We start from the raw sequence: 19,868 nt of genomic DNA, 5'->3' as shown, positions 1-19,868 counted from the left end.
TCAAACAACACACCAAAAACCCCTCTCCAGCAACTAATAACAAATGTAACAAATGCCCCTTGAAACAGTATAACACATTATCAACTTCAGCAATATGTGTACAAACGCCCCTACCATTTGTAATTCCACACCAGCTTCCATGTGCCATATTAGGTCCAGACCCATACACCAAAGGCAGGTGTCAAAGAACAGCAACGAGATATTTACAGGATGAGGACATCTGACCATGGTGGTGAAAGTGTGTATTGCGACTTGCTCTCTGATTTGCCCAACCTTTTCCATAACCCCCGTCCTACTGCTCCTCCTTAATGTGGTCTCAGTACTTGCAGTAAGGCTGCTGTGTCTGTAAGGCAAACACTACAGATGGTCTAGCAGGACGCCCTGGACCAGCTCTGGGCCTAGAAGGCCCGGCTGTGGACTGCACTGCCTCAACATCGGCGGCAGCAGTCTGGCATGTTGAAAAGTATGAGGTCATGCACTTTGGCAGAAAAAAATCGAAGAGCAAATTATTATTTAAATGGAGAAAGATTGCAAAGTGCTGCAGTACAGAGGGATCTGGGGGTACTTTGCATGAAACACAAAAAGTTAGTATGCAGGTACAGCAAGTGATCAGGAAGGCCAATGGAATCTTAGCCTTTATTGCAATGGGGATGGAGTATAAAAGTAGGGAAGTCTTGCTACAGTTGTACAGGGTATTGGTGAGGCCACACCTGGAATACTGCGTGCAGTATTGGTTTCCATATTTACGAAAGGATATACTTGCTTTGGAGGCAGTTCAGAGAAGGTTCTGGAGATGAGGGGGTTGACTTACGAGGAAACGTTGGGTAGGTTGGGCCTCTACTCATTGGAATTCAGAAGAATGAGAGGTGATCTTACCGAAATGTATAAGATTATAAGGGGGCTTGACAAGGTGGATGCAGAGAGGATGTTTCCATTGATAGGGAAGACTAGAACTAGAGGGCATAACCTTAGAATAAGTGACCACCCATTTAAAACTGAGAGGAGAAATTTCTTCTCTGAGGGTTGTGGATCTGTGGAATTCGGTGCCTCAAGAACTGTGGAAGCTGGGACATTAAGAAACTGTCTATTTCTGTCTTAAATTTATTCAAACGATAAGGGGTTATGGAGAGCGGGCAGGGAAGTGGACCTGAGTCCATGATCGTATGAAATGGCGGAGCAGGCTCGAGGGGCCATATGGCCTACTCCTGCTCATATTTCTTATGTTCTTCTGTTCAAAGGCAGAGTGGCAGTGGTGGGAGCTGCAATGCAGTCATCTTGAGCAAGGACAGCACCTTCCATTTCCAACGGCCTTTTGCCACTTCCCGGGACAAAGCCTCAGCATCCAGAGCAATCTGAAACACAGATTGCTGGCCTGCTTCAGCACCGTCACTTCCCCATTGGACTGTGGGGAACACAGAGAGGCTGGCAGCAGTCAGTATTTGCATGACATCAATCTGAGACTGACTCACAGCAGACTGAGTCTGAAATGCAGTAGTCTGAGAGTTGATGCCAGCAACCAGTGACTGCATCACATCACAAAAGCCTTTCGTGGCTTCGGCCTGTAATGTGATAGCTGCTGCCACGTCAGTCATCACCTCTGGGTCTCCACTGTCGCTCGTTGAGCCTATCTCCCTCTGGAGCCGGTCAAGGATGGGCTCGATGAACTGCTGAGAGGCACGGGCAATGCTTGACGCGGCCTCTGCCAAGCTCCAAGCAAGTGCATCCATGCTCTGCGGGACCCTTTCCAATGCACCCATAAGCTTGCGGTGTATTACCATGGACTCTCGACGTAGCCTCCAAGTCCAGGTCCACATCTGAGTGTCTCTGAGCAGGACTCATGGGCCGACTCATCCTCCGGGGAGATGGCCCCCAAGCTTCCCCTTGCGCTGGGTGTTGCTGCAGGCCACTCGGTGAAGCTGATGGAGGGTCCCACTCTGTCGCAACACTTTCGTCCAAGGCCATGGTCTTCCTCCTCGCCCCCCCCCCCCCCCTGTCGTTTGATGTGGAGGGCTCACGGGCAGGCTGCTGCACCTGGCTCATCATCTCTGTAAGCATAAAGCAACGGAACTGTGGTTAACAGCAGGGGAGGGGGCAGAAAGGGAAGGAGCGTGGCATTGAACATTTATATGTAAAGGGGGTAAGACATGTGGTATCAAGAGTAAAAGGTCTCACATAAAACGCAAAGGGCATTAACATAACGTCGCTGTCCCCAGGGGGCTCGGCTTCTTCGACCGCTACCGCACCAACTGGTGTGCCCATGAAGGCGGACACTCGCTCCTCCACCTCCCTGAGGTCCTGGATGTCAGGCTTCCTTCCTCAGGTGCACATCTGCTTGCGCCTTTTGTGTGCCAGTTTCGACTGCAATAACAAACAAGAAGGTGTGAGTGAGTGTGCAGCTCATCTTGTGCCGCATGTGCCTTCCATAGTTGAATAGCTGCTACTGTATGGAAGTGTGCAGATCTCCATTTGAATTTGTGTGGCTGCGCAGAGTGGCTGTGTGAATGGTGGGATTAGGTGACAACCACCCAAGATGGATGAGGCTGAAATGTTGCGAACGCATATCAAGAGTGAAACGGTAGTACGAGGAGGAGTCAGGCTAAGTAGGGAACAAGAAGGTCAGCGACGATTGGACGGCCAGAGCATGGCTGGTGAACTGAGCCTCCGCTTTTACGGTGTCTTCATCAGTGAAGACCATGGCTTTGTAGACATAGTGAATGAGCAGGTACTGTGTGAGAGAGTGAGGTTCACATTATGGCATTGCAACATAATAGAAAGGGTACTCAACCTGATGACCCTAGTGAGGACGTTGAACTTCTTGCGTCATTATGTCGCAGTTCTGGTCACTGTGTTCCTGGCGGAGATTTGCTGGGCCACCTCCCTCCATAGCCTTCTAAAGACTCTAGGAACGGGCCACTGGAAGGTTGCAGCACATTTCAGCACCTCTCCACTGCCTTGACTAATGCCTTGACGGCCATGGGCGAGTAGCGGCGGGCACGCTAACGACCTTGCTCCTTCTCCATTATCCCGCTCTAAGCAGACTGAGAAGTTGAAAGTGCACATACTTACCTTACCACGCCTTTAAGAATCGACTATCCATGGGGTGTATAGTGCTCTTCGCAGCAAGCGCATTCATTGTAGAAATTTAGCGCTGAGATTTTCGGTTTCACCACCTTGAGAATTGTGCAACGACTGATTTCGCGCTCCTTTAACCTCTTGGGAAGCTAAAACCTAATTTTGCTGTAGGCGGCGCAAACTTTCAGAGGGCGCTACATCATCATCATCATCATCATCATAGGCAATCCCTCGAAATCGAGGAAGACTTATTTCCACTCTGTGCATTCTCAGGTGACTGAACAGTCCAATATGGGAATTACAGTCTCTGTCGCAGATGGGACAGACAGTGGTTGAAGGAAAGGGTGGGTGGGGAGTCTGGTTCGTCGCACGCTCCTTCCGCTGCCTGCGCTTGCTTTCTGCATGCTCTTGGCGACGAGATTCGAGGTGCTCAGCGCCCTCCCGGATGCTCTTCCACCACTTTGGGTGGTCTTTGGCCAGGGACTCCCAGGTGTCGGTGAGGATGTTGCATTTTATCAAGTAGGCTATGAGGGTGTCCTTGAAACGTTTCCTCTGCCCACCTGGGGATCGCCTGCCGTGTAGGAATTCCGAGTAGAGCGCTTGCTTTGGGAATCTTGTGTCGGGCATGTGGACAATGTGGCCCGCTCAACGGAGCTGGTCGAGTGTGGTCAGTGCTTCGATGCTGGCGATGTTGGCCTGATCGAGAACACTGAAGTTGGTGCGTCTATCCTCCCAGGGGATTTGCAGGATCTTGCGGAGACATCGTTGGTGGTATTTCTCCAGTGATTTAAGGTGTCTACTGTATATGGTCCATGTCTCTGAGCCATATAGGAGGGTGGGTGTCACTATAGCCCTGTAGACCATAAGCGTGGTGCCAGATTTGAGGGCCTGATCTTTGAACACTATCTTCCTCAGGCTGCGCTGGCGCACTGGAGGCGGTGTTGGACCTAGTCGTTGATGTCTGCCCTTGCTAATAGTAGGCTCCCGAGATATGGAAAGTGGTCCACGTTGTCCAGGGCCGCGCCGTGGATTTTGATGACTGGGGGGCAGTGCTGTGTGGCAGGGTCAGGTTGGTGGAGGACCTTTGTCTTCAGTGTAAGGCCCATGCTTTCGTACACCTTGGTGAAGATGTTGACAATGGCTTGGAGCAAGCGTCGTCCGCGTACTGTAGCTCGACGACAGAGGATGGGACGGTCTTGGATCTAGCCTGGAGGCGATGAGCTTTGAACAAGTTCCCACTGGTTCTGTAGTTTAATTCCACTTCAGTGAGGGGCTTGTTAAGCGTGAGGTGGAGCATTGCAGCGAGGAAGATCGAGAAGAGGGTTGGCGCGATGACGCACCCCTGCTTGACCCTGGTCCGTACGTGGATTGGGTCTGTGGTGGATCTGTTGGTCAGGATTACGGCTTGCGTGTCGTCGTGGAGCAGGCGGAGGATGGCGACAAACTTTTGGGGGCAGCTAAAACGGAGGAGAGGATGCTCCATAGTTCCTCGCAGTTAACAGTGTCAAAGGCCTTTGTAAAGTCAAAGAAGGCCACGTACAAGGGTTGGTGCTGTTCCCTGCATTTCTCTTGCAGTTGTCGCGCCGTAAAGATCATGTCCGTTGTACCTCGTAGTGGATGGAATCTGCACTGCAACTCCGGGAGGAGCTCCTCAGCCACAGGGAGAAGACGGTTGAGGAGGATTCTAGCAATGACTTCCCCATTGGCCGACAACAATGATTCGTCTGTAATTGCCTCAGTCGGACCTGTCCCCTTTTTTTTTTAAAAGATGGTCACGATTAAGACATCTCTGAGATCTCCAGGCATGCACTCCTCCTTCCAGATGAGAGAGATAAGGTCATGCATTTGTGCCAATTGTGCCTCTCCGGCTTACTTTAGTGCCTCAGCGGGGATTCCATCTACTCCTGATGCCTTGTTCTTGAGCTGATGGATGGCCTTTTCTACCCCGTGCAGGGCTGGGTTTTTCTGAGATGATGCTGGGTAGCATGCTGCGGGATAGAGTCGAGGACACTCGAGTCAAAGGCAGAGTCTCGATTGAGGAGATCTTCGAAGTGCTCCATCCAGCGGGCCCTGACTGCCTCGGTGTCCTTGATGAGTGTGTCTCCGTTCTTGGCCAGCAGTAGGGTGGGACCTTGGATGCTTGGGCCGTCGGCGGACTTGACTGTGGTGAAGAATCCTCGCACATCATGGCTGTCGGCCAGCTGCTGAATCTCTTGTGATCTTTCCACCCACCATCTATTCTTTAGGTCGCGGGTTTTTTGTTGGACCTTGGCCTTCAGCCGCCTGTAAAGCTGCTTTGCTACTCCCGAGTTGAATTAAGTTCAGAAATGCCCTGAGCTTGTGGTTTATTAGCTCTTGGATCTCCTGGTCATTCTCATCAAACCTGTCTTGGTGTTTCCTGGTTGAGTGACCGAGCGTCTCTTTGCAGGCACTGGTTATGGTGGCCTGGAGGGTAGGTCAAGCGCTGTGGGCACTCTGCGTCTTGGGGTCATCGAGGGTCGCCAGGTCATGAGGTGCTGGCTGTATAGGGCTCTCTTAGCTGGGTCTTTAAGTGTCCCGGCATTGATTTTTCTGTGGCATTGCTTCTGTTGCCATTGTCACTTTTGGGCTATATTAATGTTGATGATGGATCGGATTAGGCGATGGTCCGTCCAGCAGCAGTCAGCTCCTGTCATGGCGCGGGTGATGCGCATGTCTTTGCGATCCCTTGCTCGAATGATGACATAGTCGAGCAGGTGCCAATGCTTGGAGCGAGGGTGTTGCCACGATGCCTTGTACTTGTCCCTCTGGCAAAACAAGATGTTGGTGATGACAAGGTCATGTTCTAGACATTTTGTCAGGAGTAGGGTACCGCTGGATTTGGTTTTCCCTAACCCCCTCTCTGCCGATCAAGCCTCCCCAGAGGTCTGGCGTTGAAGTCACCGAGGAGGATCAGTTTGTCATCCTTGGGGACGCAGGACAGAGATTGTTGAAAGCTGGAGTAGAATACCTCTTTGGCCTCATCTGTTGTGTCGCGTGTTGGGGCGTACACACTGATAACTGTGGCGCACTGGTTCCGGGATAAGGTGAGCCGGAGAGTCATGAGACATTTGCTAATCCTGCGGGGGAGGCCAGGGCGTCGCCGGAAGGATGGAGACCAGGACGTCGCCGGAGGGAAGGCTCGTGTGTGAGGGCGAGGAATGAAGGTAGGGCCCAAACCTGTGGTTGAAGCTCCCAGGAGCTGCTATTCCATCCGCCATCAGTGTAGTAGCTCCCGGCGATCTCAATGACGGTGAGCCTCTGACCAACTTCAACCACAGGTTTGGCCCTACTTTCACTCAGGGCGCTACAGTTGCTGCCCCGACAGGATTAATGCCTCAAAATGGGCGATACCAAATTTCCAGCCCAAAGGGCCCAAATTTGCCTAGGAGTTGCTCCGTTTTTTCTGGAGCAACTTGATTTTTCTGAAGTATCTTAAAAATCCGCATTCTACACATTCAATTTGCGCCAGTGTAAGTGAGCTAGTTAGGATTTTTTTTAGTTTTGTTTTGTTTTTCAAAAGGGGGCGTTACCAGCCGCCTACACCCATTTTGGCCATTTAAGCCACTTTCCACAGCTAATAGTTGCTCCAAACTAATTTAGGCCAGCGTATGTAGCCGCACAGAAAACCCTTGCGGAGAGTTAAGAAATCAGCACAGGTAGGTACTTAATGACTTGACTAAAGGATGTGAATAGGATCAAACAGCTATACACGACATATAACAAACTTCGCAAAGTTAATTTACTATCTAACAGAAGCATTCATGGAAGCTTAAACTACAAAAATAAAAGAAGTAAAGAGACAAAAATTATTTACATAATTTTTTCAAAAGATCCAAATAAAAACAGTTATCACATCCCCCCCCCCATCAAAACTCTCTTCCTCCCCCCCCCATATCAAAACTCCCTCCGATCAAAACACTTCCCCACCCGCCCGCCCCCAATCAAAACACTTCTCACTAAACAAAGCACAGCCATCAATAAATAAAAAATAAAACTCAAGTCCTACCTCGGCCTGGGAAGTCAGCGGTGCGGGAAACCACTCGGCCGGGGATAGATGCGGGATTTTCTCTATGACATTCAGAGCCTGGTGCATGTCGTGACGCCAATCGGCCTGGGATAGGGGCGGAACATCGGGTCCCACGCTGCAGAGGAGCTACTGCGCATGCGCGAAACCTCCAGTGCGCATGCGATGAGCTGCCGGCATTCTTTTGAGCGCAGGGCCCTAGCTCTGCCCCCTAATTGAATTGCCATGCCACGCCAAGCCATGGGAGAGGCCACAGAGCAGCCAGAATGTGGGGATAACTTTTTGGCGCCATTTTTATCCTAGGAAGTCGGCGCATCTTGGGTGAGTGCACCAAAAATCGGCAGGGCCAATTTTGAGCCCAATAAGCCTAAATATTAGATATCTAGATACTTAACCTAGATACTTAACCTAGATACTTATCTTGGAATTTGTGGGTTCTGTGGCTCCACTCCTTCTTTGAATTGGGCGTGAGAAACCGCCTTTCTCTTCTACACCAAATTCCTACTAACACCAAATTCTCAGCTGCCACACTGTTTGCAATCCACCCAGCTCTGTGCCCATGCCCAAGGTCAACTGTAAATTGCATAGCTAACAATGGGTTTGTCTTTTTCTAATCTACAGATGAAATAGCTCAGTCAGGAAAGGAGGATAATGAAGAAATGTCAAGTCAGCAAATTACTCTCTGGCTCCAGGGCTTATTCCTCTTTGCTACTGTGTGGACTATTGGTGCCACAATCGATGGAAATAGCCGCAAAAAATTCGATGTTTTTTTCCGTAATTTGATTTTGGGAATGGATGACAATAATCCCCGTCCAAAGAGTGTCAAACTTACAAAAAACAATATCTTTCCTGAAAGAGGTTAGAATCCAACTGAATATAAAACTTTGAAAATACTGGAACCCAAATTAAAGTAGCATGGCTGAGAGGTTAATATGTTTTATTTTCATGGTCTTCACACAGGAAGCATCTATGATTACTATTTCAAAAAGTTTGCTAGTGGACATTGGCAACTGTGGACTGATTACATCGCAACTAATCTAGAGATTCCTGTTGGAGCAAAGGTTAGATTGTCTTGCTGGGAGTTTATACTTCTGTTGCTTGTGTTTAATTATCATTTTGGGCCCAAGTTTCAGCCTCAGTTGCTCCTGATTTTTTGGAGCAACTGGTGTAGAACGGAGTATCTTAAAAATTCAAATTCTCGGCATTTAGTTTGCTCCAGTTCTAGTCAGTTGGAACAGTTTCACTTTGGAACAGAATTATTTTTTCAAAAGGGGGCGTGTCCGGCCACTTACGCCTGTTTTCAAAGTTTCGGCAGTGAAAACTTACTCCAAACTAACTTAGAATAGAGTAAGTGAAGATTTTTGTACGCTCGAAAAAACCTTGTCTACACTTTAGAAAATCAGGCGTAGGTTACAAATTAGGCATAGGGAACGGGGAGGGGGGGGAAGGGAAGTCATTAAATTCTACAATCAATCCTTAGTTATACTTATACAAATATTATACAAATAAATCCAACCTGAATAAAAATTTATAAGCAAAGAAAAGATTAAATAAACCTACCTGTGTGAAACATCAGCAGCCTTTGAGCTGCTGTGCTTCAGGCAGGCCTTTCATGTTGGAGACAGGCAGGGGTGTGGAGTCAATGTCTCGACGGCAGCCCCAACAGCGGCAGCAAGCAGCCTTCGAGCTGAGCTGCTGTGCTGCAGGCAGGCCTTCATTCTATTAGTGGCTGGCCGGCAGCCGAAGGATCAACACCGGAGGCACACAGCTTTTCAAGGGGGTTGAGGCCATTCGGCCATGGGATAGGAGCAGCGTCAGTGGCTGGCCGGCAGCCGAAGGATCAACACCGGAGGCACGCAGCTTTTCAAGGGGATTGAGGCCATTCGGCCATGGGATAGAAGCGGCGTCAGTGGCTCGACGGCAGCCGAGTCCTTTTAAAAATGGCCGAGTGCCAATGTTTGTTTGACACTGCGCGTGCGCGCACGCTGCAACGCGCACGCGCAGGGTTGCCGGCACCACGTTGCCTCATTTAAATTGGACCCGCCCCCACTACTTACAGAATCGGTGCGAGTGTTTGGCTCCGCCCCCCGCTGTGAAGAGCGCGCCACGCCAAGCTGAGATCGAGCTCTGAGGAGCCGGAGAATATCGAAGTTTTTTTCTAGCGCACTTTTAGGCATGAAGAACAGGCGTCCAGCTCGGAGGTGCGCCGTTTTCGGCGCGGGCTGAAACTTGGGGCCTTTGTTTCTAAACTGAGATCAGCGCAATCTTTGATGTTTGTCTTAATGACTTTTTTTGCTTTTTTAGATACTCCGGCAAAGCTGCCTCCTTTATACCCAAACACCAAAGGAATATAACTTATTCCTGGTACATTTTTGCACCAATATTTAGACTTTCCTTTCAATCCAAACTTTAAAAAACACTTTTGACACTTAATAAAGAGCTCTTAAAGACTCAAAGTCTGGCTGATACCGACCCCTACCGATCATTGGTAGCTCTACATTCTTAACATTTCAGAATTATTATTGATGTCATCTCTTAATATGCCTCAAAGGGAACAGTTTGGTTTTGAAAGCATTTCTCAGGAAATGTCTTTGACCTTGTGGGGGGAGGGGGGTTCCTGTGTTGTAAACAGAAGAAAGACTGGGCCATTTAGCCTGTTTCATCGCCGTGGTTTCTCAAGCTTTGGTCATCTAACTTGTCAGTTTGTCTTTTATTTATCATACTCCAAATATCAAATATACCCAGACAAAAAACAAAATTACATTAAAAAGATTATTGGTACATGATGAAATCCTAATGTTATAATGTTTTACCTTATAGGATATAGCTGCAACATACTTGATTTTTATTTCTCTAATTTATCTTGATTTACAGGTTTCAGATCTTATTATTCCTACTGTGGAAACTGCCAGGCAGAGCTTTTTCTTGGACACTTATATCTCGCACAAAATACCTATGCTATTGGTGGGTCCCACTGGCACAGGCAAATCTGCCATTACAAACAACTTCCTCATGCGGTTGCCCAATGAACTTTACATTCCCAACTGTATCAGCCTCTCTGCCAGAACCTCAGCCAATCAGACGCAAGACATTATAATGTCCAAACTAGACAGGAGGAGGAAGGGGATTTATGGCCCACCTATTGGAAAGGAATCCATTGTGTTTGTAGGTAAGGGATCTAAATTTTAAGCAAGTTTGATGCAATAAAAACCTTTTTTTAATTAAAAACAATTTAATGTTTCTATTTAATTACAAAAATTCAAGATTTATTTAATATATTGTTGCTATCATTAATATGATAACTCTGACGACAGATTGGCACATTGTGAATCTACTACAGGGTGTTTGGTGTATACGTCACACACTGCAGTTTCTTCAAGAATATAGAGATTTGCTCATTTCTTTAATTAGGGTAAAACTGGCAAATAAATGTGTAGCAATTTAGGAGCATTCATTTCTGAATGCTTTAAGGTGCGGAGTTGATACCCTGCACCAGAATAGTTAGATCCAAGATGCCTCTGAAATTGTCTCTTGGACCTCATTGTCATAGAGTCGGCATGATGCTACTGCCTGCTGCAGCGTCCTTCAGTAAAGTGGGTCACATTGGGGGGTGGGGAAGTGAGACAACATGGGGGTCATGGGGTCGGGCCCGGAGGTCAGGGCAGTGGGTCAGGCTGGGGCCGTGAGTCAGGTCAGAGGGGCTGGGGGAGGGCAATCAGGGGGAGGGCAATCGGGGGTCAGGGCTGGGAGCATGTTAGATCGGTGGTTGGAGCGGAGGCCGGGGTGGCCGATCTTGGTTTGAGGTTTTGAGGGGGGTTGGGGAAGATGATCTGGGATTCAGAAAGGCACAATTGGGTGGACGTGGATGGGGCGAGGAGAGGTCAGGAATAGCAATTGGGTCCTTTAATGTGGGGTCTGTAGAAGCATTCCTACTCATCCGGAGCTCCACATTCAGGTAAGTTACTTACCTTCTTTGTTGTAGGCAGTCCCTTGGGCCTCTTTCCCTGAGTGCAACCTACGATGGCGTTTGCTGCCTCAGGGAAATCCAATGTTGGAGCGGGAACCTCAGGCAGGCATTGGGGCCCCTTATTGGCTTAGGCAAAGGGGCTAACACTATGTAAATGGACACAGCACAGTCCAATTTCTAGGCTGAAGACTCTTGGAGAAAGCGTCAAAGAATGAGAAACTTTATCAATTATGTCTGGATATAATCCATAAAGATTAGTAGAATATGGATATCTCTTGTGTCCTGTCAGTGGGCCTGCTCTGAAGTTTCCAAGTCATCTTGTAATTCATTTCAGTAGCGTAGAACCTTTCCCTCAGAATTAGAAGGTTATGGGTTCAAGTTCCACTCCGAGTGGAATGAAAATCTGGGCAGCCATTTCTGTGCAGTTCTGAGAGAGTGCTGCAGTGTCAGGTGCTGTCCTAAACCATGGCCCGATCAAGTGGATTTTACAAATTGTAATGGGATGCACTGAGAGGTGCTATATGAATACAAGTTTTTTTTTTAATAAAAGAGAATTCTGCTCAAATATTTCATGTGTTGATTCTAGATGATCTTAATATGCCTGCTAAAGAAATCTATGGAGCCCAGCCACCTATTGAGCTCCTTCGACAATGGATAGATCATGGTCACTGGTATGATAGGAAAGATACGTCGAAGCTGATTATTATAGATGTATTGTTTATTGCGGCAATGGGGCCACCTGGTGGAGGAAGAAATGACATAACCGGTAAGCAAGCTGTAATGCACATTCTATATTGGAGGACTATGGCAAATACCATTATTAGAAGCATTTTGGCTTTAAATGCATTGCAGCACAAGGCAGTGCATTTAATTCCTTGGATTCGAAATTACAAGATTCAACCATTGCAAGCTAGGATAATAATTTTTTTAAATGCATCCTAATTTCTTTGATGGGTGATTTTGAGTTCAGGCTTATCCTTGCATGTTTGTCTTGATTCACATGTACAATACATTGTTGATATATTGGGACATTTGCTGTGTGCATACCTGCCACAATTACGATAGCTCATCCTTGTATGTTACCCGTTAATTGAACGGCAGCAATAGGAAAAATACTTGAGTTAGCAGTTGTTTAGAGATAACTTTAGAGGACCTGCACAGAGCAGTCTTAAACGGAGTGGACTTAAGCAGAGTGGCTTACTTGGGAATTTGTAAAGAGTAGGAATTCGGACAAGAGGGTGAAGATTAAAATCAATTTTTTTGAAAAGTAAACATAGATAAGTGATATTTCTAATCTGAAGGCAAGGGAATACACATTAAATGGTACAACACTGAAAAGTGTAGTGGAACAAAGGGACCTTGGAGTGCAGGAACATGGATCCCTGAAGGTAGCAGGCCAGGTAGATAAGGTGGTTAAGAAGGCATAAGGAATACTTGCCTTTATTAGTCGAGGCATGGAATACAAGACAAGGAGGTTATGCTTGAACTGTATAAAACACTGGTTAGGCCGCAGCTGGAGTACTGTGTGCAGTTCTGGTCACCACTTTACAGGAAAGATGTGATTGCACTGGAAAGGGTTCTGAGGAGATTTACAAGAATGTTGCCTGGACTGGAAAATTTTGGCTATGAGGAAAGATTGGAGATGCTGGCTCTGTTTTCTTTGGAATAGAGGAGGTTAAGGGAAGACCTGATTGAGGTGTACAAAATTATGAGGGGCCTGGATAGAGTAGAGAGGAAGGACCTGGTTCTCTTGGCAGATGGGTCAACAACCTGGGGGCATAGATTAAAAGTAATTGGGGGGAGGTTTAGAGGAGATATGAGGGGAAATGTCTTCACCCAGAGGGCAATGGAGGTCTGGAACTCACTGCCTGAAAGGGTGGTAGAGGCAGAAACCCGCACCACATTTAAAAGATACTTGGATGTGCAATTAAAGTGCCGTAACCTACAGGGCTACGGACCAAGAGCTGGAAAGTGGGATTGGCTGGATAGCTCTTGGTCGGCCGGCGCGAACACGATGGGCCGAAATGGCTTCCTTCCGTGCTATAAATTTCTATGATTCTAAGTCACAATTTGTGCCCTTGTCTAAACTATGACCCTGAATCTCAGTGTTTGATTGGCAGCAAGGTGCTTAGTGAAACCAGGTGTAGAAGGCTGATAAAGGTTGCATATTGGCCCCACCTGGGGGTCCAGGCATACATTATCCTTTTCATTCACAGTCAAAGTAAATGAACAATGTAGATAAAGGCTTGTTACGAATTCTGGCTTGTTATAGATACCTTCTCGAGCTCAACTACGCTGGTTGCTCTCATTGGCAGACTATGCACCGTACCTTTATTCAAGTTGACTCAGCCTGCACTTATACCTTTATAGGGTAGCATAACCCGGGGAAGTAACAATAGCACCCCCTTGTGACCAGCACCGGATATCTGTGCTTTCACACGCAAATTTCTTCAATATTTTTGAAAGTATGACTACAAGTGAGGAAGATATGGGGACCCAGGATGGAGGCTCTTACTCCCTGTGTGGACGAGAGCAGGGACTGCAGGGAAGATGAGCAAACTGATCACAGCACTGTGGTACAGGGGGCCACTCAAGTGGGGGGAGTAAAAAGAAACGTTGTGGTAGGGGACAGTATCATTAGGGGATAACTACTGTTCTCTGCAGCCGAGAGCGTGAGTCCCGAAGGCTGTGTTGCCTACCAGGCGCCAGGGTTAAGGACATCTCCACTGGGCTGCAGAGGAACTTGGAATGGGAGGGGCAAGATCCAGTTGTTGTGGTCCACATGGGTACCAACGACATAGGTAGGACAAACAAAGAGGCTCTGCTGAGGAATTATGAGCAGCTACTGGCCAAATTAAAAAGCAGAACTACAAAGGTAATAATCTCTGGATTACTACCTGAGCCACAAACAAATTTGCATAGGGTAAATAAGATCAGAGTGTTAAACACGTGGCTCAAAGACTGGTGTGGGAGAAATGGGTTTTGATTCATGGGATACTGTCACCAGTACTGGTGTAAGAGAGAGCTGTTCCGTTGGGACGGGCTCCACTTCGACTGTGCTGGGACTAGGGTCCTGGCGAATCGAATAACTAGGGCTGCAGAGAGGGCTGTAAACTAATTAGTATGGAGGAGGGTTCAGGTGAGTCAAAATATAAAAAGTAAAAGAATAAGGAGAAGGCAATAGAGCAGGGTAGCACTGGGGGAAATGAAAACCAGAACATGACAGGAAGGGACAGAATGTATAACCATAAAAGTGAATCAGAAAGTGGGGTCAAAGCAGAAAAAATGGTTAAAAAAAACCCACATTTAAAAGCTCTTTATCTGAGTGCACGCAGCATTCATCACAAAATAGATGAGTTGATGGCACAAATAGATACAAATGGGTATAATCTGATAGCCATTACAGAGATGTGGTTGCAAGGTGACCTGAACTGGGAACTAAATATTCAGGGGTATTTGACAATTCGGAAGGACAGACAGAAAGGAAAAGGAAGATGGGTAGCTCTGTTAATAAAGGATGAGATTAGTGTGCTAGTGAGAAGCGATATTGGCTCAGAAGATCAAGATGTTGAATTAGTTTTGGTGTGGAGATGAGGAATAATGAGAAAAAGTCGCTAATGGACGTAGTCTATAGGCCCCCTAACAGTAGCTACACTGTTGGACGGAGTATAAATCAAGAAATAATGGAGGCTTCTAAAAAAGGAACGGCAATAATCATGGGCAATTTTAACCTTCATATTATTGGACAAAGCAAATTGGCCAGGGTAGCCTTGAGGAAAAATTCATCCGGGATAGTTTCCTTGAACAGTACATTGCAGAACCAACCAGGGAGAAGACTATCTTAGATGTGATACTGTGCAATGAGACAGGATTAATAAACAATCTCCTAGTAAAGGATCCTCTAGGAATAAGTGACCATAACATGGTGGAATTTCAAATTCAGTTGGGGGGTGAGAAAGTTGGATCACAAACCAGTATCCTAAACTTAAATAACGGAGACTACAAAGGTATGAAGGCAGAATTGGCTAAAGTGGACTGGGAAAATAGACTAAAGTATGGGACGGTTGATGAGCAGTGGCAGACATTTAAGGAAATATTTCATAACTCTCAACAAAAATATATCCCAATGAGAAGGAAAGACTGTAAGAGAAGGGATAATCATCCGTGGATAACTAAGGAAATAAGGGAGGGTATCAAATTGAAAACAAGGGCATATAATGTGGCCAAGACTGGTGGGAGGCCAGAGGATTAGAAAACTTTTTAAAAGCCAGCAAAGAACGACTTTAAAAAAAAAAAGAGGGGATAGATTATGAAAGTAAACTAGCACAAAATATAATAACAGATAGTAAGAGTTTCTACAGGTACATTAAAGAGGAAAAGAGTGGCTAAAGTAAATGTTGGTTCCCTGGAGGATGAGACTGGGGAATTATTAATGGGGAACAGGCAGAGACTTTGAACAAATATTTTGTATTGGTTCATGGTAGAAGACATTAAGAACATCCCAATAGTGGATAATCAAGGGGCTATAAGGAGGAAGGAACTTAATACAATCATTATCACTAAAGAAATAGTACTTGGTAAAATAATGTGACTAAAGGCAGACAAGTCCCTTGGAGAAGCATAATTTAAGTGGAGTCAGCATGGTTTTATGGAAGGGAAATCATGTTTGACAAATTTGCTGAAGTTCTTTGAAGATGTAACGACCTGAGAGGATAAGGGGGAACCAGTGGATGTGGTGTGTTTGGATTTCCAGAAGGCTACATAAAAGGTTACTGCACAAGATAAAAGTTCATGGGGTCGGGGGTAATATATTAGCAAGGATAGAGGATTGGCTAACTGACAGAAAAAAGAGTCAGGATAAATGGGTCATTTTCTGGTTGACAAACAGTAACTAGTGGGGTGCCGCAGGGATCGGTGCTGGGGCCTCAACTATTTACAATCTATATTAATGACTTGGATGAAGGGACCGAGTGTAATGTAGCCAAATTTGCTGATGATACAAAGATAGGTGAGAAAGCAAGTTGTGAGGAGATGCAAAGAATCTGCAAAGGGATATAAACAGGCTAAGTGAGTGGGCAGAAATATGGCAGATGGAGTATAATGTGGGAAAATGTGAGGTTATCCACTTTGGCAGAAAAAATAGCAAAGCAAATAATTTAAATGGAGAAAAATTGCAAAGTACTGCAGTACAGAGGGACCTGGGGGTCCTTGTGCATGAAACACAAAAAGTTATTATGGAGGTACAGCAAGTGATCAGGAAGGCAAATGGAATGTTGGTCTTTATTGCAAGGGTGATAGGGCTAGAATTTCCCCAAAGCCCGATTGCCGCTAAGGCTGGGAAGATTATCGCCGGTGAAAATTTCCCGAAAATAAAAATACGTCGAGCAAAAAATATGGGCCTTGCATCCTCAATCTGGGCGGAAAAGTGAAATTTAGGCTAGATTGGGCAGTGCCTAAAGAAAATGGGCAAAAAATTAAAAAATCTATAAAAAATTTACACCGAGGCTGCGGGTTGGGCCTAACACCAAAAAAAGAATAAAAATAATTTTTTTAAAAACCGAACTAAAAAAAGTCCAAAAAACATTCCCAAGACACTTTTTAAAATTAAATCACCCCCAACAGATTTTGAAAATAATGAGTAAAAAGCCAATCACTTATGTTTTTTTTTTTGCAGAGCTACTTACCTACCGCCCAGCTCCACTGATCTTCGAGGGCGTTTTTTTATATACTTATGTGCGGGTCACCGCTCGGGCAATCTGTGGATGGTGCACGCCGGCGGTCCGCCCCCCAGCAGGACTTCAAAACCGCCGGTGTACCTCAGTTGAGGAATTTTTCGCTGACCTGGTTCTTGCCCAAAACGGCCAATACCGCCGAGAAACCGGGTGGTGAACTACTGGAAATTCTAGCCCATAGAGTATAAAAGCAGAGAAGTTCTGCTCCAACTGTACAGGGTATTGGTGAGGCCACACCTAGAGGACTGTGTACAGTTTTGGTCTCCGTAATTAAGGAAGGATATACTTGCATTGAAGGCTGTTCAGAAAAGGTTCGGTTCACTCGGTTGATTCCAGAGATGAGGGGTTTGACTTATGAAGATAGGTTGAGTAGGTTGGGCCTATGCTCATTGGAGTTCAGAAGAATGAGAGGTGATCTTATCAAAACATATAAGATGTGAGCTCAACAAGGTGGATGCAGAGAGGATATTTCCACTTATAGGAGAAACTAAAACTAGGGGGCATAGTCTCAGAATAAGGGGCCGCCCCTTTAAAACTGAGATGAGGAGAAATTTATTTTCTCAGAGGGTTGTAAATCTATGGAATTCACTGCCCCAGAGAGCTGTGAAGGCTGTGTCATTGAATATATTTAAGGCTGAGATAGACAGATTTTTGAGCGATAAGAGAGTAAAGGGTTATAGACATAGAAACATAGAAAATAGGTGCAGGAGCAGGCCATTCAGCCCTTCTAGCCTGCACCGACATTCAATGAGTTCATGGCTGAACATGAAACTTCAGTACCCCCTTCCTGCTTTCTGGCCATAACCCTTGATCCCCCGAGTAGTAAGGACTTCATCTAACTCCCTTTTGAATATATTTAGTGAATTGGCCTCAACTACTTTCTGTGGTAGAGAATTCCACAGGTTCATCACTCTCTGGGTGAAGAAGTTTCTCCTCATCTCGGTCCTAAATGGCTTACCCCTTATCCTCAGACTGTGACCCCTGGTTCTGGACTTCCCCAACATTGGGAACATTCTTCCTGCATCTAACCTGTCTAAACCCGTCAGAATTTTAAACGTTTCCATGAGGTCCCCTCTCATTCTTCTGAACTCCAGTGAATACAAGCCCAGTTGATCCAGTCTTTCTTGATAGGTCAGTCCCACCATCTGGTGAATCTTCGCTGCACTCCCTCAATAGCAAGAATGTCCTTCCTCAAGTTAGGAGACCAAAACTGTACACAATACTCCAGGTGTGGCCTCACCAAGGCCCTGTACAACTGTAGCAACACCTCCCTGCCCCTGTACTCAAATCCCCTCGCTATGGGGTGCGGGCAGGGAAGTGGAGCTGAGTCCATGATCAGATCAGCCATGATCTCATTAAATGGCGGAGCAGGCTTGAGGGGCCAAATGTCCTACTCCTGCTCCTATTTCTTATGTTCTTAAGAGCTAAATGATGGAAGTTTAATTGGAATTGTAAACTGCTTTATTCCATTGTAAGGTGACATGTAGAATCATAGGTATGATTCGAGTTAGTTCAATTGGTATAACTTATATTTGCATAATGGTACAGAATAAATAAGTTGTGATGCTACCCCTACTCTGTTAGTTTGTCTTACTTATCTTAAACAGAATAATCTCTCTGCATCATGTCCTACATCCCAGTGCGGAGCCGATTTCCCTTCAGTCTCTTGTCCTTTTCTCATCATCTTGTAGCTTTCTGTGTCCCTTCTTTTTAAAAGACTGACTGCAGTCAGCTTTCAGTTAAAACTGTGTTCCCCCCCCCACCCCTCCCATCCCCCAGAGTGGAGTCCACTTGATAATGGCTCTCCACTGGGTTCAAATTTATAGGACAGTTGCAACAGCAATGGAAGTGATAGTCACTGGAATGTCAAACTATCCCACATTGTTTCAGAGGCTCTGGCCGAAATCCAGTACACACCTGTCGGCCCTGCTGTCCTTTGAATTTAACACCTTTGATACAAGCTTTAACTTAATGGCACATTTCAAAATAATTCACATCCTTTCTGTGGGGAAATGGTTAAAAAAAACTCCAGAAATGTGACCGGTAATGAAATGCAAATGGGTTTGTAATGTTAAAGGTGCAAAATTATGGGAAAATAATCTGAACTTTGACATTAGATTGTATAATTTATAGGGATTGGGTTTTCCGTCAATGCAAGGTAATAAGGTACTTTGTGCTTATATCAACTACAACTGCAAAGCAGTATTTCGGTATTTTATTACAAACCATAAAACCCAAGTTGCTGTTCCCCAATTCCTCTGGACGGTCTGAAGTCACTCTTCTGTTCTACATGACAGGGCGCTTCACTCGCCATTTGAATATAATCTCCATTGATTCATTTGATGATGATACCATGAAGATTATTTTTACTTCAATTGCGAATTGGCATTTTGAAAAAGGATTTGACCCCATGTTTCAACGGTAAGGATCAACAAAGTTCAATTAAACTAAATCAAATGGGGTCTTCAGCTTCCACGTGTAGGCTGATGACACCCAACTCTATCTCTCCATCTCTATCACCTCTCTCAACCTCTCCACTGCCTCTGTCTTGTCAGACTGTTTGATATTCAACCTTGGATTAGCTGCAATTTCCTCCAGCAAAATATTGAAAGATTGCTGTTATTTTCTTTGACTGCTGCCACAAGCTCTGTACCCTTGCCACCAATTCAATTCCCATCCCTGGCATTGTTCCCTGTAATTTTTCTTCGGGCCGCGCACTGTGTGGCCTATTCAAAATACTGTGCATGCGCAATTTTTTCTATTTAAAAACCAGCAAGTCAGCTGCGCGGACCACCAGCCATTGTCTCAGGCTTTGAACTAGACTTTGCAACCTCAGCGTCCTATTCGGCCCAAGCTCAGCTTCCGATCCCATATCCTCGCCATCACAAAGACTACCTACTTCCATCTCCATAACATTGCCCATCTTTGCCTCGGCCTCAGCCCATCTGCTGTGAAAACCCTCGTGCTTTTTTCACTTCCAGACTTAAATAGTTCAATACTCATCTGGCCAGGCTCCTATCCTCCACCCTCCGTAGATTTCATCTCATCCAAA

The 19,868-nt window shown here is 45.9% G+C and overlaps 1 protein-coding gene across 5 annotated transcripts in view; it reads left to right on the top strand.

Annotated features, from left to right (window-relative positions):
- dnah3 (dynein axonemal heavy chain 3) overlaps positions 1-19,868 on the top strand; it is a 292,437-nt gene that overhangs the window by 183,357 nt on the left and 89,212 nt on the right. For all 5 annotated transcript variants that reach the window (XM_070900963.1, XM_070900965.1, XM_070900961.1 and 2 more), the window contains 5 exons: positions 7,739-7,975; positions 8,078-8,178; positions 9,992-10,286; positions 11,671-11,850; positions 19,114-19,237. In XM_070900963.1, the coding sequence (XP_070757064.1) occupies positions 7,739-7,975; positions 8,078-8,178; positions 9,992-10,286; positions 11,671-11,850; positions 19,114-19,237 (937 nt within the window). The remainder of the gene's footprint in view (positions 1-7,738; positions 7,976-8,077; positions 8,179-9,991; positions 10,287-11,670; positions 11,851-19,113; positions 19,238-19,868) is intronic.

Source organism: Pristiophorus japonicus, chromosome 15 (assembly GCF_044704955.1).
Source record: "Pristiophorus japonicus isolate sPriJap1 chromosome 15, sPriJap1.hap1, whole genome shotgun sequence".
Lineage (NCBI taxonomy): Eukaryota > Metazoa > Chordata > Chondrichthyes > Pristiophoridae > Pristiophorus > Pristiophorus japonicus.
This window is presented reverse-complemented; position numbering and strand designations above follow the sequence as displayed.